Source organism: Rhinichthys klamathensis, unplaced genomic scaffold (genome assembly GCF_029890125.1).
Source record: "Rhinichthys klamathensis goyatoka isolate OS25496 unplaced genomic scaffold, OSU_Roscu_1.1 h1tg000320l_1, whole genome shotgun sequence".
Taxonomy (NCBI): domain Eukaryota; kingdom Metazoa; phylum Chordata; class Actinopteri; order Cypriniformes; family Leuciscidae; genus Rhinichthys; species Rhinichthys klamathensis.
This window is the reverse complement of record NW_026606836.1, coordinates 710,310-736,574: the sequence shown is the minus strand read 5'-3', so window position 1 is coordinate 736,574 and position 26,265 is coordinate 710,310. Positions and strand designations below refer to the sequence as shown.

At 35.7% G+C, this 26,265-nt stretch overlaps 2 protein-coding genes across 2 annotated transcripts in view; both read right to left on the bottom strand.

The window, feature by feature from the left end:
- Positions 1–121: 121 nt before the first annotated feature.
- On the bottom strand, positions 122–6,149 carry bbs5 (Bardet-Biedl syndrome 5). Its single transcript, XM_056271469.1, has 12 exons — positions 5,956–6,149; positions 4,764–4,846; positions 4,574–4,639; positions 4,214–4,263; positions 4,004–4,131; positions 3,189–3,324; positions 2,094–2,189; positions 1,930–1,992; positions 1,081–1,215; positions 789–872; positions 488–511; positions 122–396 (listed from the first exon to the last, which is right to left on the bottom strand). The coding sequence occupies exons 1-12, from the start codon at positions 6,015–6,017 to the stop codon at positions 295–297; spliced, it is 1,029 nt and encodes a 342-aa protein (XP_056127444.1). The 5' UTR covers positions 6,018–6,149; the 3' UTR covers positions 122–294.
- Positions 6,150–10,318: 4,169 nt separating this feature from the next.
- The window catches only part of col28a2a (collagen, type XXVIII, alpha 2a), a 41,193-nt gene continuing 25,246 nt past the window's right edge, over positions 10,319–26,265 (bottom strand). The window contains exons 14-35 of the mRNA XM_056271471.1: positions 25,740–25,808; positions 25,344–25,412; positions 24,376–24,444; positions 24,196–24,264; positions 23,491–23,562; positions 21,860–21,928; positions 21,634–21,705; positions 21,201–21,269; positions 20,983–21,051; positions 20,466–20,534; positions 19,588–19,656; positions 18,664–18,732; positions 18,427–18,495; positions 17,745–17,813; positions 15,870–15,950; positions 15,723–15,758; positions 15,050–15,086; positions 14,407–14,964; positions 12,941–13,191; positions 12,637–12,832; positions 11,831–12,022; positions 10,319–10,708 (exon numbers count right to left, since the gene is read on the bottom strand). Coding sequence (XP_056127446.1) covers positions 10,701–10,708; positions 11,831–12,022; positions 12,637–12,832; positions 12,941–13,191; positions 14,407–14,964; positions 15,050–15,086; positions 15,723–15,758; positions 15,870–15,950; positions 17,745–17,813; positions 18,427–18,495; positions 18,664–18,732; positions 19,588–19,656; positions 20,466–20,534; positions 20,983–21,051; positions 21,201–21,269; positions 21,634–21,705; positions 21,860–21,928; positions 23,491–23,562; positions 24,196–24,264; positions 24,376–24,444; positions 25,344–25,412; positions 25,740–25,808 — 2,331 coding nt within the window. The 3' untranslated portion in view covers positions 10,319–10,700. The remainder of the gene's footprint in view (positions 10,709–11,830; positions 12,023–12,636; positions 12,833–12,940; positions 13,192–14,406; positions 14,965–15,049; positions 15,087–15,722; positions 15,759–15,869; positions 15,951–17,744; positions 17,814–18,426; positions 18,496–18,663; positions 18,733–19,587; positions 19,657–20,465; positions 20,535–20,982; positions 21,052–21,200; positions 21,270–21,633; positions 21,706–21,859; positions 21,929–23,490; positions 23,563–24,195; positions 24,265–24,375; positions 24,445–25,343; positions 25,413–25,739; positions 25,809–26,265) is intronic.

Below are 26,265 nucleotides of genomic sequence, written 5' to 3'. Positions count from 1 at the left end.
ATGTAAAGTTCTCTGCACAAAACAAGCTTACAGTTTCTAATATACAAATATACATACAGTATATATATATTTTTTCTATTTATATGCATACATTCATATATTATACAAAAGTAACTTGTTTTTTCTCAACTTACACATGGTTAAAATATGATTTGTAAACATATGTAATTATCAAATAGCAAATAAATATTCTGAAAATAAATGCAAATTTAGCTAATTACAAAATTCTTGATGTTTGATGTAAACAATGTATCAAACTATGCAATACATAACTGTACAGAGTGCTTGAGTATTTTAACCCATGACTTCCCAGAGTCCCTGTAGTGTGAATCCATCCTTCAGTTTCTCTATAGCCAGACCCAGCTCTTCAGAAAACACCGGCTCACGATCATGTTGCTTAAGGAGAGGAAAAAAAAAGTCATTTAAAAGGATATATAGACATACAGATGGATAGATAGATGGACAGACAGATAGACAATAGATTTACCTTATTTCCATCTGCAAAATAAGCCTTGAGATGAAAAAGAGATCAAAATCAGTGATTATATATGTAATAAAATCTAAGGTAAATCTTAGATAAAGAACATTTCCAATGTCAGAATCATCCGACCTCTGCGTAAACATTGTTGATACCTGGCAACAAAAGTCTGTGTTGGTGGGACATTGTGAGTCGTGGCTTAAGCCGTCAGCTATTTTCAGCATGTGAGACACACACACACACACACCGCACTATGTGCTGAAAGCGGAGCGTCATTATCTCTGAGAGTAGCATATGAGGTAAAACTCACGGTAAAAGCATCCGTGTGCTCATCTGGCTCAATCTCCACGTCATCAGGCGGCTGCTCTACGGTCAGCTCCTCCAGAGGCTGAGGCTGAGAAGAAAGATCATTTATTCAAATCTTATTGATGGGCTATTTGCCTTTGATTTACAGAAAAGTGGAGGCATCGGTAACAGAGACGCACCTCGGCTAATGGTGTTTTAAATACAACTCGGAATGGAATACCAATACAGTTCCAAAACAACTCTTTTCAATATTATCACAAATTTCACTATACATGAACACAAATATTTGTTACTACCTTTTCTTCCATCTCATATTCCACTCCAAAAATGGGGTTTGCAGAGTACACTTTGTGTAAGGAGTTGATTTCCTTCACTGCATCTTGTAACTTGTCCATTGGATCGATCTTGAAACCCAGCACATATCCTCCTGTCTGAGAGATGAAAAAACATGAAAAAAATGAAACAAATCACAAAATGTTGGCTTCAATTCACACCAGGGAATTAAATCCACATGGACAACAGTTCCAAAGTTTGGGGTCGGTAAGGTTTTTTTAAAGTGCTTTTGGAATGAAGTTTATTGTGCTCACCAAGGCTGCATTTTATTTATTACAGTAAAAACAGTAATATTGTGAAATATTATTACAATTTAAACGTTTTTTAATTTAAAAAGTCATTTATTCCTGTGATGCAAAGCTGAATTTTCAGCATCATTACTCCAGTCTTCAGTGTCACATGATCCTTCAGAAATCATTCTAATATGATGATTTACTGCTCTTTTCTTATTATTATCAATGTTGAAAACAGTTGTGCTGCTTAATATTTTTGTGGAAAACCTGATACATATTTTTCAGGATTCTTTGATGAATGGAAAGTTCAAAAGAACAGCATTTATATGAAATAGAAATCTTGTAACATTATAAATATCACTCATCAATGTAACGCATCCTTGCTAAATAAATGCATTCATTTAAAAAAAAAAATCATACTGACCATAAAATTTTGAACAATAGTGCACAAATACCTTCTTTTATTCATTACCAAATCAAATAATAATCATCATTTTAAGAATAATTATGCATTAAATAAAATGTTGGTGTCATTATAGGTGTTTTTTTCTGGCGATCTGGATCCTGGTCCACACCTACCTGTTGAGAGCTCTCAATCACAAGAGCTAGTCCAAATTTAGAGTCTCTAATCCTAATGGAGCGCTTTAAACAAAGGGATAAGAAAAGAAAGCATGGTTTTTATAAATACAACTCATTACTGAGGGCTCATTCTTTGACTTTTTTAAAGCAGAAGAAACACTCACAATTTGCAGATAGGGAATGCTGACATTGAAGCTCTCGTTCATGTTGGCATGCCACACTATCCTCACGTTAGTAATGAAAAACGTTCCAAGATTACCCTGAAACACAAGGCAATGCTTATTGCTGTCCTCTCGTGTGCATTATACATCCTTCCCTCGTGGGTCAAAATGACCCGACGCATTCAAATTACACTTCTTCAAAAAAGTGTGGTCCAGAATGCCTATATCATTTCATTCTGATAATATATATATATATATATATATATTTTATGTAATTTTTCTGGGAGATTTTTTTGTTATTTATTATTTTATTTACCTCTAAATACCTCTAAATTACCTCTAAATGTTAAAACTAGATTTTAACAATAATGAATTTAACAATACAAATAAGCACATTCTTCCACTTAAATACAAAATAACTGCAAATAAAATAAAACATTTAGTTAATAAAACAATCATGCATTGGGTGTCTCTGCTGAGCTCTTGAGGAAAGAAAATATATATAACATGGCATTTCATGACTATTGCCACTAGATGGCCGTAAAGCTCTAGTCTACATGGAGCAAATGAGCATTTGATCTTTTTTTGAAAATTGAAAAAAATGAAAAGAAAGAAAACATTGCCCCATTATATGCCCCCCATTTATTTTCAAGGCTATTTCTTGGTGTGTGTTTGTGTGTACATGTGTGTGTATGCATGCGGGTGTTCTGCATTGGGGATGTTTTACGGTCTTACCCCTTCATCTGTGTGTGTGTGTGTGTGTGTGTTTTGGATTGAGCCAGATTTTAAATAAAAAAAACATTTTCCACATTTTCCATTCATTCCTATGGGGGTCAAATTGACCCATGAGGAAAGGATTTATTACTATTTTTATTACATCCACAAAATCACCTTAAATCCATTCATTTTTTTGTGCGTATTCCAATTTCAAGTGAGACAAAACTGACCTCTCCAATGAACACTCAACTTTTAAGAATGAAAAGAAAATGAATTTTTTCGGGTCAAAATGACCGGAGGAAAGTATAAAGGTTAAGGTCACAGCAACAGGCTTTATAATAAAAACAATAAATAATAACATTGTAAATCCACTGAAAATACCTGATCACTAGACAGGTTCCAGACTCCGTTGATTTTGTCATAAACCTGCTCTTGTGGCAGAAGCCTCAGCTGCTTATTCTGAATAAGAGCTCCTCTTAGCTTCAGATCCCGATACATTTTGGAAGTCTCATAAGCTCTGCAAGAAAAATAAATAATTAGTTTGATAAATATTCTATATACCTTATTGTATCTAATACTTTACATGTCCTAGTAATATTATTTGGGTCAACTAAACAAATAAAAGTAAATTAATAAATGTATTCAATTGACATTCCAATCATTTCAACATGATCATTTTTGGATTTTTTTTTTTTTTAGCTATTTGTTCGATGCTTTATCTTGTGCAAAATTGCATTTCCTTTTTTTTGACATTTTCCTATAATAATATTTCTTCTATTATTATAAAAAGGTGACCATATTTTTGTGGTATCTTTTGTGTGCTGTGCTAAATAAATATAGCTTGTCGCTCTTTAATCTTACAATACATACCCATGACTACATCTTATAAAAATTTTAAAATGACTAAAACATATTTTGTTCTAACAATACTTTTGAACTGTTTACATAAAAAATGTGGTATTTAATATTATGCAATTCACAGAATAAATTTCCTTGAGTGCTTTCTAGATTAAACTACAGATCTCGCTATACTGTAGATTTAAAGATTAGTCCTTTAATTAACAAAAACAAAGCCAATATGCCAACTTAAATTAAAAAAAAAAAAAAAAATTAAAGACAACTGTCACTCATCTTGTCATTATTTGAAATTTTGAAATTTATTTGAAGGATAGCCCCATTATGTATAACACAAGTACCTGTGAACAGCAATGACAGATGTAAACAGTCTCGGACTTCCTGGAACCACGTTCGTGAATATGAACTCAAATCTAGTGTTATTAGATTTGGTTAATATGTAAAGCGCTTCGGTCTGACCTCTCAGTTTCTGGAAAAAAAGAGGGATATCATGTATATGGGCTATTAAAAAGTGATTCTGATGTTAAAGAACGTGAAGGAAGATGACTTACTGAATTTGCTGTCCTCGTGGTGATATTAATAATACAGTTGTGTCCCACAGCTGTTAATAAAAACAAAAGACAGAATGTGTCAGATAATGATTGACGGTTCTGCCATCAACTGATAGTAAACATCCCTCTGATGCACGAATGATTAAATCACAAATACAATTTTTACTTAAAAAAACAAGAAAACAATCATTCAAAATGATGTTTTTGAGAGGGCTACATCTGTCCCGTTCAATAAAAGATGGAGTTTTAAATCTTTTCATTGTAGTAATTAACCCTAATTATATTCTGTTCAAAAGAGGGCGACAAAGGCTCTCTATGAGGAGCTGCAACAGAGATTATTAATATTACTCAAATACTCACACAAATTGACTCTTGGTAGTGCCAATGAATGCCAGATTATCCTCAAATTGGTCACCAGGAGTCTTCCTATAAGACAAAACAAGACGTGACATTACAATAACCAAAACAATATACAATATATAAACAAGACAATTAATGATATTTTACACGACAATAATCTAATTAGGATGACATGGCCACATTTAATCACCTCTATCGCCATTATTTCCCTTTGTGTCCTCGATGGAATCCAGGCAGTCGATGAGCGCTTCGCCCGGTCTGGTTTTCATCTGCCTTAAAACAAACATCAAATCACTTGCTGTTGTCTGAGAGGAAAATAAAACACTAACCTAAGTTTAGTCCCAGACTAAAATGCATGTTTGAGCTGTTTTAACTGAAAACAACTTACACTGACATATCTTAAAATCTGTCACTGCCATTGTTTTGTCTTAGGATTCACATCAGTAAAAGGGACGTTTATAAAAGCTACTTAAATGTCCTAATTAAACTAATGACTTAATCCTGTCTGTGAAACCAGGCCTAAATGGGTTATTTTACAATATAAGTACAGATACACTACCATGATTTTATAAAGTGGATGCTTGTATAAAGCATTTTCTTTTCTAGGAAGCACCTTTGCACCTTATTTTGCACATGTAATGAAAATAAAAGTGTAAAACAGTATCAAATTAAAATGTAAAAAAGTGTTACAATCCTGAACGCATGATTATATTTTTTACATGCATTTTTATATTTATTAATATGTTATAATCATACATAATAGTATTATTTTAGTATTTATACTATAATAATTGTTATTGATTTATTAGCCATTATTTTAATATTTCCTTTTTTATTTTAGTTGTAGTTTAATTTTTAGTCATTTTGTTTGTTTGTGTGCTTTTGGCATTTTTTTTTTTAGTTTTTAATATTACTATTTAGGATTAATTTAGTTTAGTTGTTTATTTCCAGATTTTCAACTTATTTCAGTTAGTTGCCAAGACACAATTTCTAATTTTCTAGTTTGTTTTTCATCTAATATTTATTTTTATTTTTTCAACTTTATTTAAATGAACACAAATGTGTTTAATAGTTTTAGTGAACATTTACGATAATAACCCTGGTGATAGTTTAACTATAAACACCTTATTGATCTGAAATCTTTAAAATATTTAAAGACACTTTATCACTTTTAAATTCACTGACTCAAATGCATGAATGATTAATGTAAACAAACATGAATGTTTCAAGCGCACCACTAGGGAAACACTTGCACGGTTAATGCACATCCATCGACGCAGAAAGTGTCCTGCTAGTTCACTGTTAATGTAACTGTTATCTGATTTAATGCATTCATGCCATTAGCTTCTCAGCTAACTTAGTAGATTAGCGAGAGGACTTACTGCGGAGTAATGTCAAATCTCACGTCTCTGTCCTCCCAGAGTGCGTCTAACACTGACGCCATGATCAGACAGCGTTTTATAAGCGAATTAAACCAAAGTAAATATGTTTTTCCTCTGATAAGAACTGAAACCCTCTCACTCGCTCGGTAAGAGGATTTAGCACAGAGCACAGCGTCTTCACGTCACCACGGTAACATCAGTGAGTACGGCGGGCCGCGAGGGACAAACGTCGAAGATCTAAAAGTAGATCTACTCAGTTTTTTTACTCAGTCACAAAACCATTCCTTTATTACTATATATGAATACTTTTATATGCTTTATATATATACACTCACCGGCCACTTTATTAGGTACCCCATGCTAGTAACGGGTTGGACCCCCTTTTGCCTTCAGAACTGCCTCAATTGTTCGTGGCATAGATTCAACAAGGTGCTGGAAGCATTCCTCAGGGAGTTTGGTCCATATTGACATGATGGCATCACACAGTTGCCGCAGATTTGTCGGCTGCACATCCATGATGCGAATCTCCCGTTCCACCACATCCCAAAGATGCTCTATTGGGTTGAGATCTGGGGACTGTGGAGGCCATTTTAGTACAGTGAACTCATTGTCATGTTCAAGAAACCAATTTGAAATGATTAGAGCTTTGTGACATGGTGGAAGTAGCCATCAGAGGATGGGTACATGGTGGCCATAAAGGGATGGACATGGTCAGAAACAATGCTCAGGTAGGCCGTGGCATTTAAACGATGCCCAATTGGCACTAAGGGGCCTAAAGTGTGCCAGGAAAACATCCCCCACACCATTACACCACCACCACCAGCCTGCACAGTGGTAACAAGGCATGATGGTTCCATGTTCTCATTCTGTTTACGCCAAATTCTGACTCTAACATCTGAATGTCTCAACAGAAATCGAGACTCATCAGACCAGGCAACATTTTTCCAGTCTTCAACTGTTCAATTTTGGTGAGCTCTTGCAAATTGTAGCCTCTTTTTCCTATTTGTAGTGGAGATGAGTGGTACCCGGTGGAGTCTTCTGCTGTTGTAGCCCATCCGCCTCAAGGTTGTGCGTGTTGTGGCTTCACAAATGCTTTGCTGCATACCTCGGTTGTAACGAGTGGTTATTTCAGTCACTGTTGCCCTTCTATCAGCTCGAACCAGTCTGGCCATTCTCCTCTGACCTCTGGCATCAACAAGGCATTTCCGCCCACAGAACTGCCTCTCACTGGATGTTTTTTCTTTTTCGGACCATTCTCTGTCAACCCTAGAGATGGTTGTGCGTGAAAATCCCAGTAGATTAGCAGTTTCTGAAATACTCAGACCAGCCCTTCTGGCACCAACAATCATGCCACGTTCAAAGTCACTCAAATCAACTTTCTTCCCCATACTGATGCTTGGTTTGAACTGCAGGAGATTGTCTTGACCATGTCTACATGCCTAAATGCACTGAGTTGCCGCCATGTGATTGGCTGCTTAGAAATTAAGTGTTAACGAGCAGTTGGACAGGTGTACCTAATAAAGTGGCCGGTGAGTGTATATTATAGTATATACTAGCTATATTAAGCTGTCAGGATTCATATGTTTAAATCAGCTATCTACATTAGAATATTATATGACTATAATAAATTAAATGATAGTTACTTGTGAATTATTTTGGTTACAGATGTTCAGAAACAAGCACAAAGTTAGACATCATTACTAAACAAATATTTTATTCAAGAATTTCACAAAAGAATACCTTAAAATATATAATTTGCATAAAACAGTCAAAATGTCCATGTCTACAATTATTTCAGACAACAATTCGAAAAGGGTTGGTTCATAAAAAAAATGACAACAATTATTTTGAATACAAAATTCAGGATTGCAAAACTATCTTGCCTGAATAACACTATAAAGCCACTGTGACACATGAAAAAAGAATATATACAAAATGTTGTCGGTTTTGAAAATCATAATTGCATTTACATTATTACAACTTAGTGACTTGACTGCTTTATATTCTTTTACTCCCTACAAAATGACAATATCCCTATAAAACCCTCAAGACATAATTTATGATGTTTCTGCAACCTGCTGAATCCTGCCTGTCTTTTCTCAAGTCACAAATTGTATATCATTTTTAAATAAAACAAAACATATATATACAATCAATTCCCAGTGAAGGTTGTAAATAATTTTTCTGCATGTCACAATTGTCACATGTAGAGCAGTGCACAGATTCTCAGTGGATACCAAGACAAATAAGAAATGTATTACTACAAATAAGACACGTAAGACTTTCGTTCATCTTCACAAATGAAGATCTTTTTGATGAAATTTAAATAAATTTCTGTCCTTCCATTGACAGCTACGCAACTACCACTTTGACGCTTCAGAAAGTTCATAGAGAGATTGTAAAACTAATCCATATGAATTAGTTTAGTCCAAATTTTCTGAAGAGACTCGATCACTTTATGATAGGCTAGCGAACATAAACAAAAGCTCAATCGTACATGCAAACCTCATTGGTTCTTGCTGAAGCTCAAACGTGATGCGTAACACGAGAATGAACCTCATTGGTTCTTGCTGAAGCTCAAACGTGATGCGTAACACGAGAATGAACCTCATTGGTTCTTGCTGAAGCTCAAACGTGATGCGTAACACGAGAATGAACCTCATTGGTTCTTGCTGAAGCTCAAACGTGATGCGTAACACGAGAATGAACCTCATTGGTTCTTGCTGAAGCTCAAACGTGATGCGTAACACGAGAATGAACCTCATTGGTTCTTGCTGAAGCTCAAACGTGATGCGTAACACGAGAATGAACCTCATTGGTTCTTGCTGAAGCTCAAACGTGATGCGTAACACGAGAATGAACCTCATTGGTTCCCGCAAGTCAAGCGAACATGCTTGAGCTTCCGTTTACCACAACTGATGCGTGAGCTGAAATTTGGACTTAACGCTCAATTCATATGGATTAGTTTTATAATCTCTTTATGAACATTTTGAAGCGTCAAAGTGTCGGTTGTGTAGCTGTCAATAGAGGGACAGAAAGCTCTCAGATTTCATCAGAAATATCATTCATTTATGGGCTGAAGATGAACGAGAGTCTTACGGGTCTGAAACGACATGAGGGCGACAGAATTTTTTTTTTTTGGTTGAAATAACACTTGAACTTTTTCCTAGTCATTGACGACATTTTCCGGCAATCCATGTTTTCTCTGTTATCCACAGTATTCCTGCGCCCCATGACGCTTTGCGCGAATTATGGGTGTAACTTCCGGTAAGATGTAAACAATCAGTGAAAGACTAAGCTCTATGGACGCAATAATAGATTTTTAAACCTTTTACGATGACATTACATTATTCTACTCACCCTTCAACCATTGAACATTAAAAGGACATTTAAAAGTGTAAAAGCATCAACAAGCTAACTTTCAACAGACCATGAATAATCTCAAAAGCAACTTTCCACAGCTAAATCGGTCGGTTAAATATCACTGTGGTGATCTGTATTATGTAACGTTGCCTTAATAAAAAAGTGTTTTACTTCAGCATTACGTGATACTATTTTAAAGTGATTTCAGTCATTTTGACAGATAATAAATTGTATTTACCCGTGAAACCAAACCTGGAAAGAGACGTGAGGATTTGGAGAGGATCCCAGTGAATTATTAATGGTATACATAGTAAATTAAATCGGGAGAACAGACCACAAATGTGCAGTATGTGTTGACCTTTGTCATACTATTACAGCGGAATTCAAAAGGAAAAAAAGAAAATAATCATGAGGAAAAGAATGCAGAGCTCTTACTATGGATATTCTTGTTATAACATGTCACGTTAAAATACCAAGTGTTACGTTATTCTCATGTTATTCTTAGATAAAACATGAAAGAAAACTGATTGCTCATTAAGTCAAACTGACGGATCAGGTTTATTTGTAGGGCAACCTTATGATTTGAAATGATTCGTTTCAGTCTTTTTGAATGGAAGTTCCCCAAACCGGAAGTGCCGCCCATAATTCAAAACGCAGTAAGCTTGTCAGGAATAAGGTGGATACGGTAGGGGGCGCTATTGCGCATGTTTTGAAAGAGTACAGAATCTCCTGATCCAAAAACAAGCGAAGAAGAAGCAGAAACAACAAGCCATTGCGTAAGCTCACGCGCATGTAAGCTAATGTGATCATCAAACATTCAACAGCACATAAATCAAAACTGCCTAATGTCACTGAATGAAATGTCGACCTAGGAAGAGGTACAGGACTGTGATGCTTTGGGGCGTCGATGGACTCGATCTATGTTTTGATTATCGTTCTGAATCCGCTCCAGAAGTAACGTTAGTCTTTAACAAAAATGCGATTTTCTCAGCTTTTTTTTTTTTTGGTGAAACTTACTCATTATTCAAGTTTTGATAAAAAAGAATGGATAAATCTAGAATAAAATGTTTTTTGTTTGTTTGTTTTCAAAGCAGAGGCTCTGTTCATTTTTTTTAATATATTGTAGGTTCAGATATTCTTACAACAAAATATTCTGGAGGCCATGAAAGTTTTTTTGAAAAATGATCAAAGATGCTGGTGTTGGCTAGCAACTTTTTTTAAATAAAAATCGCTGGCGGGAAAGATTTAAAGTTGGGGAACATTTTTAGGATATAAAAAGAAGTGACTGAAGGGGGCATCTGTCATCGAGGTACATCATCACCAGCATAAAGTTCATTTATTGAGGTTGAGTGTAGAATGACCGATGTAGATCTTCATCCAGTTTAGCCAGCTATAAAAACAAAGGCAGAAAAAGTCAGTAAAAGATGCCAGAAAGATGTAAAGTTTTGCACATTTTAAAGGAAAGTTCTGTTTTTGACAGTATTTGTTATATAATGTTCTCAAGTATTGCGTCTGTAATGCATTGCCAAAAGTTTTTTTTAGACAACTTTATTGTTCAAATCCTAAATAATACAAAATAATCCACAGTGCTTTAGCAAAAATAATTTCACATTTCTGCTTTTAAACCTTCCGGAACAGAATCAATTCAGTTCCATACATTAGTTTATGTAAATGTGTTTTAGGTATAATTTATTTTGTATAAAAATTATATTAAATTTAATTGGTATTAATGCACAAATTATGTTATTTTAGTATGTTTTTAAATAATATTATATTTTTATTTAATATTTTGAATTTCAGTTTTCATTTTAGATTAAGTTTTAGTAATTTTGTTATGTGATTGTGAATTTTTTTTATGCGTTTTTAATTTTTTAAATATACAGTATAAAACTTTTTCAGTTAGTTGCTAAAGCAACAGCTCTAATTTTTAAGTTGACATTTTTTTCATCTAACAATCATATTTGATATTATTTCAGCTTTTTTCAATTACAGACAATAATTTCAATTATTAAATTATTTAGTTTTAGTTAACAATAGCAACACTGGCCAGAATGAAAAGTTTTTAAGGCTTAATTTCAATAAATGTAACAATAATAATTGCAATAATAATCACAACGCTGCTGTTGACTGAGCTTAACTTGTATTAAACCTAGAACATTCCCTAAAGATTTATTTTAACTATGAGAATTCATATTTATGTTTTTCGTTTATTATTATATTGGTGCATGTGCATGAAAATAGTTAAATATGTAAAAATAGAAAACCTTGAATATTTTAACTAGATTTTTTGCTGTATTTGAATTATTGCATTTTATGTTTTTCAATTTATATTTTTTCAATATAAATGGTAATAATAAAAACATATTTAATATAATTTGTATTCATTATTATTTTATGTTATAAAATATAATTCGTATGATACTTATCAGCCTATTGACAATATTTATTTACTTCAATATTTGTGTTTTATAACAGCTGCAGAATGTGTCATGTCTGCAGGAGTGAATAATACCTGTGCTGGTGAGGACACACGTCTTCTTGCATTCTTCTTCAGTGTGGAAACGGTTGTCGTTGCCCTGACAGCCTCCATACCAGAACTGAGCACAAGCGTTTGCCTGTTTGTCGTAGTACCAGCGAATGATGTAGTCTCTACAGGAACCCTGACTGAGACTGAGCAGACACCGAGGATCCAGGGGAGCTGATTCTGACAAACCGCAGAAGAAGAGAAAGTAAGATCAGTACACTTAAAAGACCTATCATGCTTTCTTACACTTTCAACTGTCTTTAGTGTGTAATGTTGCTGTTTGGGCATGAAAAAGCTCTGCAAAGCACAAAGTCACTCCAAAGGGAGTTATTCTCTATATCAGTGTCACTGTTTCTGAACTCCCTGAAACGCCTCCATTGTAGTCTTGAGTTTTCTTCCTGGTACGAACGTCACAATATTCCTCATTTAAATAATTTTGAACCTACAAATAGAAGGCATACGCAAAAAAGGGCCGAGGCTTGTAGTGTGTTGAAACTCATGGTTAAGGTAAGGGGGCGTGACATTAACAAAACAGGCTCGAAGCGGTTGACCAATCACAGCACACCAGTCCATCCAACCAATCAGAGCACATTGTGTTGTTCAGAAGGAGGGGCTTCATAGAGACAGGAACTAAACCAGAGTGTTACTGACAGACTGGAAGAGAGGTGCTGCAATAATGTAAAATGTGTGAAAAATAAGACCCCAAAAACAAATCAAGACTTTATAGAAGGGGAGTAAAGGACCAAATTTTCCATTTAGCTGGAGAATGTTAGTGTGTTGTGCAATGTTATTACCTTTTATCACTACAGGACGAGGCTTTGCGTTCACATTCACCGAGGTAGACACTGTGGACACTGATGAAGATACTGATGATGACGAAGAGGTTCCTTGCTGCACAGGTTGGACAGTCTTATTGACAACAGCAATGGTGCCTCCACTTTGAGTTTGTGTCTTTATGTCATGATCCTCTGCTTCATAGTCACTCTCCACCTGCACGGCAGCCACAACACACACTCAGACAGCGCCCTGCTTCAAATCACTTTGCATGTGTTTACAGTATAAATGAAATCCACAGTAAGTTAGTTTATGTGAGTTGACCTGTGCTTTGAGAGGGCCAGGGTTGATGGGAAGAGGAATGCTGTGTCCTCTGCCTCTGGTGTGACCCGCCGATCTGTCCAGTGACTCCTGAAATCTGTTCCCATAAACATTGTTCCCGTACGAGTAAACGTCTTTTTGGCCGTTATTGTAGACATAGCCGTTGTTTCCGTTCAAGCCGTTGGTAATCTTGTTGAAGAAGAGGGCCCCGTTCTCATCCTCACAGAACTGGCTGACCAGCTTAGACTCCAGAGCTGCATAAACACACGAACACAGAGCAAGACGCAGTTCGTTTGAGCTTGAAACTGTTGAAATGACGACTACAGGAATCCTTTAGCTTTGCATTTAGGACTCTTTGATGACTTTGCTGATACAAAATTAAGCAACATCATGAATATTGCAATCTTAAAGAGTGTATCATTATACTTAGCATGAGTTAAGACTTGTGTAGAGATGTTTAAAAAGTGTCTCTGATTTAAAAATCTAGAGAAAATACAGTTTTAATTGGTAAGATTAATTCATTTGAGGGAATCAGTTCAAAATTTCCATTTCAATTAATCGACTCAGAACCAGTCAAATGTCACTCGGAACGCCACTTATGTTTTTCATTTATTAAATGTTTTATATGTAGGTATATATTACTCTTTATTGTTATATTGGCGCATGTGCATAAATAGTATATAAATATATATAAAATTAAAAAACATGTCTTGATTATTTGAACTAGATTTTTGCTGTATTTTAATTCTTGCATTACACATGTTCATTATAATTGGTGACAATGGTGACCATATATATATGCGGTCCTAAATCATTAGGGATTGTAAAATCTAGTCCTAGTAAACAAATACAATTGTATATATATATAAAATATTATAATCCTTTTGATATACATTTATTATTTATTTTATATTATAAACACATATTTTTATATTTTTCAGCCTATTGACAATATTCAACATCGTCAATGCTTTATAAAATCATTGTATAAAAATATTTTAAATATTAAATTTAATAAAAATATCATTTTTAAAATGTCATTTTTATTATATTGTCAGCCTATTGACTATTACATATATGTCAAATAGTTATATTTAATAAATATATATTTTTAACTTTTATTAGTTATTTTATATTTTACAGTATTATTTTATTATTTCATATTTTATTATCACATTATAATTCAGCCTATTGAAAATATTCAATATTGCCATTATTTATTTTATAACAACAAATATATAAAAATGATATTTTATATTATATACTATATTTAATACAATATTATTATTTGTTATTCTATATTTTAAATAATAATTTTTATTATATTTTTAGCCTATTGTTTGTTATATTACATTTAATACAATTTATTGATTATTATTTTATATTATAAAATATATCACCCAGGCCAATATGCAGTTAAAAATACATAATAATTTCTCTGTGGATATAGGCTATTCTTCCATGCTCACCTGGCAGCGTGTTGTAGTCATCAATGAGGAACATGTGTTCACTGTCCGGGTCAGAGGCAATGAGGTTGAGCTCTCTCAGGAACTCTGCTTGCGTTGGGTCAGAGGTGTTCACGATTCCCAGCGCATACATCTCAATATTGGCCACTTGAGCCTCACGTACTGCAATATCCAGCTTAACGGATTCCCTTTTATCCGCTTGTCCATCCGTAATGACGATGGCTACTTTCCTGACACCGTTCCTGGCGCTGTAAAAGGCCTCTTGTGTGGCTTTGCGGATGGCAGTCCCTGTATAGGTGCCCTCTCCCATGTAAGGCATGTTCCTGATCGCCTTCTTCACATCCTGCTTCGTCATATACCTGGCCAGGTTAAACTCCAGATGGACTTCCAAACTGTAAATAATGAGACCAATTCTCGTGGCATTACGGCCCACTGTGACACGGTCCACCAAGGCCGTGACAAAGTCCTTGATGATCTCAAAGTTTTCCGGGCCCACGCTCTCAGAGCTGTCAATCACAAACACCAGCTCCATGGGCCTTTCCTTGCACTTGATACCACATCCTAGAAATATACAGTCATGTCATGACGCACCTGTTATTTCATTATCAAATCATTTGATTTGCCATTTTTAAAACCTAAGACTCACCACAAATCTCCTTGATCAGCTTGATAATGTCTTCTCTCTGAAAAAATAATTAAAAATGACTGAATTTACTCATATTTAGAGTGCATGTGGTTGTATCTTTTCTAATACTGTATTACCTACATAACAAGCTTGATTATGTCTTCTCTGAAGAATCATTAAAAATGCACAATGCATATTGTTGCATAGTTTCCCTAAAATTAACTTGTTAATCATCTGGATTATGCCTTCTCTATGAAAAAAGAATTGAAAAATGACTATTTGCAAATATTTACAATGCAAATGGTTGCATAGTTTTCCGAACATTAACTCAAGCTTGATTATGTCTTCCCTCTAAAAACTTAGTTTACTTATATATTATAATATTATAGTTACTTATATTTACAATGCATTTGTTGCATAGTTTCCCTAAAATTAACTCCTTAATCAGCAGGATTGTCTTCCCTCTGAAGAGCATTGAAAATGACTGAATTCGCTGATACTTACAAAGCAAATTGTTGCAGTTTTCCTAAAATTAACACTTTAATAACCACGATTATGTCTTCTCTCCGAAAAATCATTAAAAATTACTGCATTTACTAATTTTTACAATGAATATGGTATCATTGCGTTCCTAAATTTAACATCTACTAAAATTAATCTACAATTGAAAAGATGCGAATGTATTTAATCTTACCGTGAGTCCTTGTTCGCCCTTGAATCCTGGTCTTCCCTAATGGAGGAGATTTAAACACTCATTAATCACTAATGTACAATGTGATTTAGTATTTACACTGTCTGCTCTTTGCACAAACGCTGGTTTATAGTGACTAAATTAACTCACTGCTAGTCCTGGAGTCCCTGGGTCACCGAAATCACCTTTGGTTCCTTTAAAGCCCCTTTCCCCAGGCAAACCACGATCGCCCTGCAGGACAGAGAGACATACAGATGAATGGGGTCATATCATTGATATCAGTGATTTTAAAATAATTGAATTTTTATTAGTGCTGTCAAACGATTAAAATATTTAATCGCGATTAATCGCATTAATGTCATAGTTAACTCGCGATTAATCGCAATTAATCGCACATTTTTATCTATTCTAAATGTCTCTTGATTTCTTTTTGTCCCATTATTTTTTCTCATTTTAATGCTCTTATCAACATGGAAAAGTGGATCGGATTGCTTTGTGCAAATGTTTTTTATTGAAAACAACATTGGCATATACTGTGTTCAATTCCACACTAACATTCTCACTTGGAGCAAATAATCTCTCACACAATGTAACACTGTCCATCAATAAAAGGGTGAAAGAAATACTGACGAGGTCCTGATATTGACGAGGGGGCGGAGAATTCGCATCAGCTGTGTGTGTGTGTGTGTGTGCTTGGCCATCATCAAGTGGTATTTCAGACTGGACGTGCTGCGATGATGATAGCTCAGTGCACAACGACAAAACACACATATCACTTTGGTCTTGTCAATGGAACCATTTGGCAACTTTTTAAAAGTAAATTTTCCATTCAGAATCTCATTGGCATCAATTTCGGCGTCTCGCACTCGTCATCCACTCAAAACGTAACGTTAACCAACTATTTGGCCGGCTCGCAAGCCCAAACAAGTGTGTGCGGCGTGCCTGTTGTTTTGTTTCCGGTCTAGCTAGATCCGCTTTGGTCAACGAAGCAACAAAACGTCCTCGCGCGGCGCAAGCCATTGAAATGAATGGTTTTCATAGTGCAGTGCTCTGTTGCAAAAGCGTGTGGAAAAAACTACAAAGTTTGCTAGGCCAAAAAGACCGTTAATCGCACGATAAAAAAATTGACGCCGTTAAAATAGGTTTGTGTTAACGCCGTTAATAACGCGTTTAACTGACAGCCCTAATTTTTATACCTGAGGTACACTTAAAATAGACTATTTTTAATAAAAAAAAAAAAAAAATCTTTCTGACCCTTTTTAATTTAGACCTGAACTAAGCAGGTTGGTTTTATACTGCTGTGCCTTTAAGAGTGTGTTCACACTTGGCATGTTTGGTTGGAATAAAACGAACACTTGTGCGATTGCTCTGTAAGTGCGATTGTTCATTTGTTGAATAAGTGTGAACGCTGCCATCTGAACCCTGGTGTGCACCAAACAAGCGGACCCTGGTGCGGTTCGACTGAAATATGAACGCAACATGAGGCAAAGACATGTAAACGAACCAAAAACAGGACATGATGTCACAAGATGCGACCCTAAAAAGGACAGAATGCAGAATGCTGTTTATTCCTCTTCACAGTCGTGATGTTGCCCATCACAGGCATTAGAACCGCGTCTCCTCACAGCAGATCATGGTTTGTGTGTGTGATGGAGGGATTCCTGCTGCTGTTTTAACTCCTTTACGCATCTCATAAGCTCTTCACGAGTTCTCAGCTGGTCAAAATAGCATCATATTTTGGCTACGCACGTCGCACATACAACGATCGAAAACATTTATCCCAGCACACAGCATAGTTTTGGATGTTGGTAAGTTCTGTCGCGATATATACGTAATAAAAGCCGACCAATCAGGTTGTGAACACATCCCTATGCCTTTAGGTCCAGTGTTAAAATGCCAATGTGAACGCTAAGTGGACCAGGACTAAATTAAACCAAGCGAACTGAACTACAAGTGTGAACACACACTACACAGACATCTATGTAAAATCTTTATAACTCCCCCGTCTTCTTTAGTTCGTCTCACCTTGGAGCCTGGAAGTCCTTCTCCTGATGGGCCCCTCGGTCCTGTCACTCCAGGACCCCCATGATCACCCTGATGGATTCAAACTAGGTTATCATGACTTGGACACAATGCTTATACATTCCAGTAGAGGTGGGCAACATTGCATATTCATGATTTTGCTGCTGATTTAAAATTACATCATGACAATTATATCTTAGTTTAAAAAGTGTCTTGATTTTTTTTAAAGAACACTACTAGTCAAAATAATAAGTCAAAATAGGAATAATTAAGATTTGTTATGTTTTTGTCTCTTATTCTCATAAAGGCTGTATTTATTTGATCAAAATACTATAACAACAGTAATATTGTGGAATATTATTGTATATTTATAAGAATAAATATATACATATTTATTCCTGAGATGGTTAAGCTGAATTCAGCTTTGATCACAGGAATAAATCATTTTTTAAAAATTTTATTTAAAAAGAAAAGTTATTTTAAATTGTAGTAATATTTCACAATTTTACTGTATTTTTTAACAAATAAATGCAGCCTTGGTGAGTATAAAACACTTTGAAAACATTAGAAAATCTTGATTATCCCAAACTTTTTACTGGTAATATATATTTTGAATTGTTTGGTTGAAAACGACTGCTGAAAAATATCAATGTATAATTATTTTAGCTTTATTAAATGAACCTACTTTGGGCCCCTGAATACCTTCCCCTGGGGGTCCGTGTGGCCCTGGAGGACCTGGTCTTCCCATGTTGCCCTGAAACAGCAATACAGCAGAATCAATAAGGGCAGAACAGACCGTTTGTCTTCCTCGATCGCCACAGCAACACAGACAGACTCCCAATCCATGCTTGTTCAGACCATGCAGTATCACAGTTTCATTACTGTAGTCTGGGAGATTTATGGGAATGAATATCAATCTTACCGGCTTTCCCTGCAGTCCTTCACCAGGTGGTCCTGGCAAACCAGGCAAACCCCTGAATCCAACATCTCCCTGAAGAGCAATTCAAGTTTTACCAAAACCACCATTTAAATTCATTCCTACTATGGAGTACATTTTCATGTTCCCATCTTAATATATTGAACACAATATTTCAGTATTAATTGCCACACAATCATTAGTTTGCTTTCTTTTATCACAATAGCAGCACAAACAAGTCAAGTGTGACTTGTAAATAATTTAATTACTTTTTATAAGTTAGACATGGTAACAAAAAAATCCCATTAACATCTACTCCCCTCAAACCAATGATAAACTAGCAAAATGTAAATATTGGCTATTTTTTTTATTACTGCAAGTGCTTCCTAATTTTTGTCCTTTCTCTAATATGAATATATATATATTTAGGAATATTGATTTCATTTATAATCAGTTTTTACTGGGCGTTTTCTGTCTTCAGTGTCACATTGCATCCTGATAGTCTTTTGTCAAATCCATAACTAGCAAAATGCCACTTCTTTTATGACATCATCCTCCAGGAAGAGACCTCATTAAGTGAAATCAACAAAACCAAATGTCGGTATCAATGGGTTTGATGTATTCTGTGATGTGTTGTGCTATAAACTCTAAAACATCCCATCATGATTGAAACATTTATAGAAATGTCAGTTTGATAATATCAGCATTTCAAAGGATGGTTAAAAAAATACCAAAATTAACTTCAATCCCTCACTGACAAATTACTAACTTTAGTAATTTAGTAAAATTACTAACTTTTAATTACACATTGTGTAATTAATCAAGTCATAATTAATAAAGTTTAAGTGTCCGAACACACTTAAAAGTCAGAAATGACCCTCATACGCCATCATTAATGCATGCTGTGCCAGGTTCAAGTGGTAACTTCACCTTTGGTCCAGGAATCCCGATGCCCTCGGGGCCGGGCTCGCCTGATGGGCCTGGAAAACCAGGCAGACCCTGTGTAAGGTAAACACACATGCTCATATACCTAGCAACAAACATTCATAAAGCAAATATGATAAAAATGACTTAAGAAATATATCTTTTGAGTGATTTATAAGCATTAGGTCACAAGATCTCGCGATATTAGAACGTGGCGATATTTCTCGTCGAGGTGAAAGCTGTCGCGATATCAGTAATGAAGGAGTTGAGTTTGTGGCAAAACCTTTTACAGTGCTTGCATCGAAATTGAATTAAATGTTGTTTGGCCAATATTAAACAAGGATTTGATCATGCTGTGAGGTGTAACAACAATCACCAGGTCATTGCAGGCAATTGTTATACTATGTAATGTATAGATGTTGATTATTGTCTTAGGATATTACATTATGTATTTTAACAGTGTTGTTCAATAAAACCATATGATTACTTGCTTTTGATACTTTATTTGAAACAATTGTTATTGCATAATTGTTATTATATATGTATAATATATAATATTTTTTAAGGCTATTGGTTATTATTTTTATTACCACACAAATATTATCCGATTACTCAATCCAAATAATCGACAGAATACTTGATTACCAAAATAGTCATTAGTGACAGCCCTAGATAAGTTAAAACATTTCAAAATGCACCTGCTTTGTTTTGTATTTTGTGACTTTCAGTCTTATTTTGTCATTGAAGATTACTTAAAAATAGTGTTAAAATATTGTCTTGTGAACTCGATATCGTGTATAGTCTCGTCTCGTGAGCCATGTGTATTGTCACACCCCTAATGAGCATGCAGTGATGCTTTAAATAAGGATGTAAAAATTGCTTACCACTGGACCAGGGAATCCTTCACCTTTAGGCCCGAATGGTCCGGGAGGGCCTGGGTTACCTCGATCACCCTAAATGTGATAAGGGAGGATATATATATATATATATATATATATATATATAAATGAATATGTATTTATCTATAAGAACTTAAGACTCTTATGTTCACCAAGGCTGCATTTATTTGATCAAAAACACAGTAAAAACAGAAATGTTGTGAAATATTATTACAATTTAAATTGATTATAAATGAGCAGCAAATCAGTCTATTAGAATGATTTCTGAAGGATCATGTGACACTGGAGTAATGATGCTGAAAATGCAGCTTTGCATCACAGGAATAAATTACATTTTAAAATATTTTCAAAAACTGTAATTTTAAATTGTAATATTTCACAATATTACTGTTTTTTTTTTTTTTTTTTGGTCAAATAAATGCATTATTCCAAACTTTTCACGGGTTAAATCTCATTCCTTTTGCTCATTTTCTTTAGTGTTCTACAGATTAAAAAGTCGCACCTTTGGACCAGGCAAGCCGTAACCAGTCTCTCCAATCGGTCCGGGAGGACCCGTGGGACCCACATCACCCTGAAGGCACAAGGAGATGAGGTCATAGCATTAACTCTGTTTTATTGCTAAGTTGGCAATGATGAATGTGAAATAGAAACGTTCTGATTCATTGTGCTGGCAGTGGGCCTGTAAGGAGTGGCTCAGTTGTAGTAGCTTGGCTTTGTTACCTTTGATCCTGCAAGAGCTCGTCCAGGAAATCCCGGCATGCCCAGTCTTCCTGGTGTGCCTGGCTCTCCCTGAAAAGCAGTATAATGTTTCTATGATGTAACTGCATTACTTCTAAAACTATGTGAAAAACCACAAGCATTGTATTACACTGTTACTTCAAACAATGATTGGTTTTGTAAGCTTGGAGCCAAAAGAAAATCTTGCAGTTTTCCTCATTTCATATTCATGTTTACTTCCTTTAGTTATTCCCTATAGAGCACAACAATAAGGTTTTGGAAACAAGCCTCATTCTTTTTCTTCCTACACTCTTGAATAAAAAAAATAAAAAAAAAGTTTTAATATTTTACAATAATCGTATACTACCGTTCAAAAGAAACTACTTCCAGAACCAAAGTTGCAGTTTTTTTTGTTTTGTTTTGTTGATATTCTCACCTTTGCTCCTGAGGGGCCACTTATGCCAGGAGAACCTGGCAACCCTCGAATGCCACGTTGGCCCTGATCTCCCTATTAAGATTACAACATAGGACATCAATGAACACATACTGTAGTAGGTTATAATGACACATGATACTTTTTTGACATCCACCAGATGACAACCACAAGACACTCGTATAGAAAGAAACATATTGAATATTAAAAAGATTAATGAATAAAGTACCTTCTCTCCTTGAGTGCCAATTCCAGTAGCCCCTTCAGGTCCCCTCAAACCTGATGCCCCAGGCTCACCCTGAATGAAGTGAAACACAATGGAAGGAATATAGATCCAGATTTACTAAACAGGGCAAATTAGCGTGAGAGAGCAATTCCTTAAAAGGTGCCGATGGGAGTGGAAAGTTCTGCGCGTGATCTACTGACATATTAAAGAACACAGACTCAGCCGGATCATTTCCATAATGAACATCACAATGTAGAGCAGAGCAAATTAGCGTATGGTTTAAAATCCCCCTATTGTCAATAATTGTATCCCTTTTTACTCATCTTTGATCACCAAAATGACATTTTTGATGTTTTTTTTTTCCTGTGAAAAAATGTTCTTCATGCTTTAAAATAGCTTGAATGTAACTCTACACCCTTGCTTCATTTAGTATACACGGCCCCATGAATATGCTAATTAGCCCCGCCTCCACTCACTCAGAGATCCACTCGGTCAACTTACTGAGGTAAACACAGTGGTATCGCTCTTTACAACATCGGACACTTAACATAATTAATATGATTAGCCTTTTGCTTGACTATGTTATCAATCAGCTGTGTTGTTTGCTAATGTTAAAATATACCGGGATAACGGCTTCTCTTGAGACTCCACTGCTTTAGAGCGGTCTTAGTTCATGATAGTTAAACTCGCCCGCACTTCTTTTTTTCACTGCAGTTTAAAAGAGAAAATCCTCAGCAATAGTGTTGACTTATGAATTTGTACATGGTTTGTCTTAAAGCAAATTAAAAACACCACATAGGCATATAAACAACATTAAAAACTTGATTTTCACCACAGGGCGACTTTAAAGGTGCTCTAAGCGATGTCACACGTTTTTTAGGCCAAAACATTTTTTGTCACATACAGCAAACATCTCCTCACTAACCGCTGGCTGCCTGTCCCCTGAACACACTGTAAAGAAACGCGATCTCTGTAGACAACCCAGGCTCCACAAACAGCAACAAAAACAAACTCCGGCGACCCGCTCCCCGAAACATGACAAACTGTTCCAGCCAATGACCGACAAGAAGGGTTTGGGGGTGTGGTTTGGGGGGTTAGTGTGCAGATGAGGAGGAGGGAGGGTGTAGCTAGCCTCCGTTTTGTTTGACAATAGTTCGAACGTCAACAAGAAGTGACGTCACCCAGGATCGCTTAGAGAACATTTAAGACATGCTTTATTTTGGGCTGTTAATAATGGTGCAAACACCAGTAAATTGACGAGCGCAAACATTAGTAAATCACCTTGCATGATTTATTTAAATACTCTCCTCCCATAAATGTTGCATCTGAAAGGGAAACTCCTACAAATGCATATGAAATAAGGAATATGCTAAAAATATCCCTGTCCATGCCTTTTCAGTGCTAATTTTATCTTTAGTAAATCCTGACAGTCGTTTTTTTACACCAAAAGAGGGTTTGCGCTGGTGCAAGATGTTGGTAAATCTGGCCCGTAATGTGTTCCCCATTAGGTTTTGCAATGCATTTAATATCCGGTTCACTAATTTGTTAACTTATTTGCTCCGAGACAAATCTAATATCCCAGAGAAAATTAGATGTTAGATGACCTCAGAGCAGACATCAGAAAGTTGAGTTACCTTTTGTCCTGGACCACCGTCCTCCCCGGGAAGTCCAGGTACCCCGGCAAGGCCAGATGAACCAGGCTCACCCTGAAGAAATAATATCAGTACTTAGTAGAGATGTTCCCGAAACCAAATACTATGTTTGGAAAGGAAATGATGCACTCTATGGAGCCCCTAAAGGGACATGAGATATGAGATGGCAGGAAAAAATATTTCAATACTTTTGCGTTCTCACAATGATATAGTTTGGTAATTATGTTGTATATGATTTGCGGACATCATGGAGCTGCTATCAACATGCAGGTTTTGAAATCGCTTTTGAATGGACGATCGCTTTGCACTTTTGCTTTCCAATTCACGATCAGGCGTATACTCTGTGTAGGGAGCGGCGGCACTGACCACACACTTTACAAGATAAGATATTTGTCAATGATGCTCAGGATCTGTTGCGCACCAAATCCTCCGACCGTCATCTCTCCTTACTGTCTTCACGTGATAAGTGAAATCTGATGTGCTGTAATGTAACCGACTACCACAGCAAGCCTAATCATGTCCCTTTAGGGGCTCCGTAGAAGGCGTTATTCAATTTATGTGCCTTTCCGAATTCTGAATTAGGCTTCGGGCTCATCCCTAGTATCACCTAAATTCTTCATCATGGTCTTAAATTAGCTTCCATCCTGAATGGCCCATTCCTTTGTTGAGCTTATTAAGAATACAAACCTTTGGTCCGGATTCGCCCTGCCCTCTTTCTCCTGGCGCCCCCATCTCTCCTGGTAAACCTTGTTCTCCCTAGAAAAATGGAAAATATAGTCAAAAGATTAAGCCAATAACAAATTTAACACTTCATTTTACAGTTTTCTATGAATTACATTATTCTCTTCAGTCTTTAGCAGTACCAACCTTGGGACCAGGGATGCCCTCTCCTGGTGTTCCTCTACCTCCCGGAGGCCCCCTCGGACCCTCAACACCCTGATATTGACAAATATTACATTAGAAAACCTAACATTTAAGATAATAATAATAGTGCTAGAAATAATGATTTCCTTTTGCATAAAACCCCCCCAGATTTTTATGGTTTTAGTATTAGAAAGGGGGGAGGAGGGGGAGGGGGGGGGTGTATATATATATACAGTAGTGGCCAAAAGTGATGCCCGGAGAGAACCATTGTTTTCAATTACTCTACAAATCAAAATATGAGGAAAATATTAAAAGAGCAGAACTTTAAATTTGGTTAAGGTACAATCTGCAAAATTATATGGCAAAAAAGGTTAACCACAGCTATAAGTTTTATTTTACTATGCAAAAATAAATGCATAGAAAAACCAAATACTTTTTCCTCACAGGAAAAAGCATACCTTGACTACCACATAATCAGTTATTAATATTTAGTTGGTTCTCTCTTGTTTGATGTCCGCATGATTTGGCATGTTTCATTGAGTTTTCACAAATCAAACAATTGACTCCAAAAAACCCGCAATATGACTAAAAAATCTTTAACAAATTTGTAATAATATTTGTATAAAGGTTGAAGATGTACATTTTCCTAGGCCGGACATCACTTTTGGCCACCACTATTAATATTTAATGCATTATGCATTCCTTGATTATCTGAAATTAGTGATTCTATGTGTACTTTCAAATACATCAAAATGGCACACTGAGTTTAGGCTTGTATGTTTAACCTTTTAAATAACAAAATGATAGACCAGGAGCGCCCCATTAATAGACTATAAACTGTCTGTTATGACAAGGTGCAGTTTAACTGATAAGGATAACATTATATGTTATAAAATAATTCATGTCAATTCATGTACATTTTCATATTTTATTGAACCCTTTAAAAGTCAAGGAAGGACATATTGTATCACCTTTTCACCCTGAATGCCAAGGCCTGTGAGTCCAATTGGTCCTGGCAAACCTGGAGGCCCCAGCTCACCCTGAGGACACAAAGAGGATGGATGGCACTAAATAAAACAGCTCTAAAATATCCTGAAAATTAACTTATGAGAAAAATAACCTGTATATTCTGAGCATTGACTGGTGTTTTATAATACTCAGTAGGTAAGCAGGACTCATTTTTTCCCACAGTAATTTGAGCTGTACCCTCCTATCTGCCCTTTCTCGCCCTCTATCACGGTCCAATCAGTCCCCAGCATTTAAGTGGGAATGTATGGCCACTTTACATACTTCATTAAGCCTTTTGTGTGACACGGATGGTGTGGTTGTGTGAAGCCCATTCATGGGCTGATATATTTACAGCCCACCTTATCGCCTTTGATTCCCGGGCCCGGCTGTCCTCTTGGTCCCTTCGGCCCCTCCAGACCCCGGTCCCCCTGTCAAACAAAAGAGCAGTGTCAGACCAGTGTCTCTGAAATGCCAGCCTCCCATTCAGATGCATTTACTGCACTGCTCGTATTGCTTCTTTGTCAATAGAAAACGTTCACTATAGGATTTACAACTGATAATAATAAAGTACAATCCCTAAATGAGGGAAATTGTTGTTCTTTCAAAGTGGCTCAATTTGTCTGGTGGCTGGTTGAACTAATAAGGATTAAATTAGAGCTGATCCAGAATCTGTTGATCTTGGTTTTAGTTTAATATAATAAACACTGCTCAACAGTAATCAAAATAAAACCTTTACCACTGATGAATTCCAGTATTATTTTGGTATTATTGATATAATATTGTAGTATTTGGTCATATTTTAAATTAGCTTTTATTTTGTATATATATTTTTTAGTTTTCATTTTAATATTTTTGAGTATTTTAATAATTTAATTTAAGTTGTAT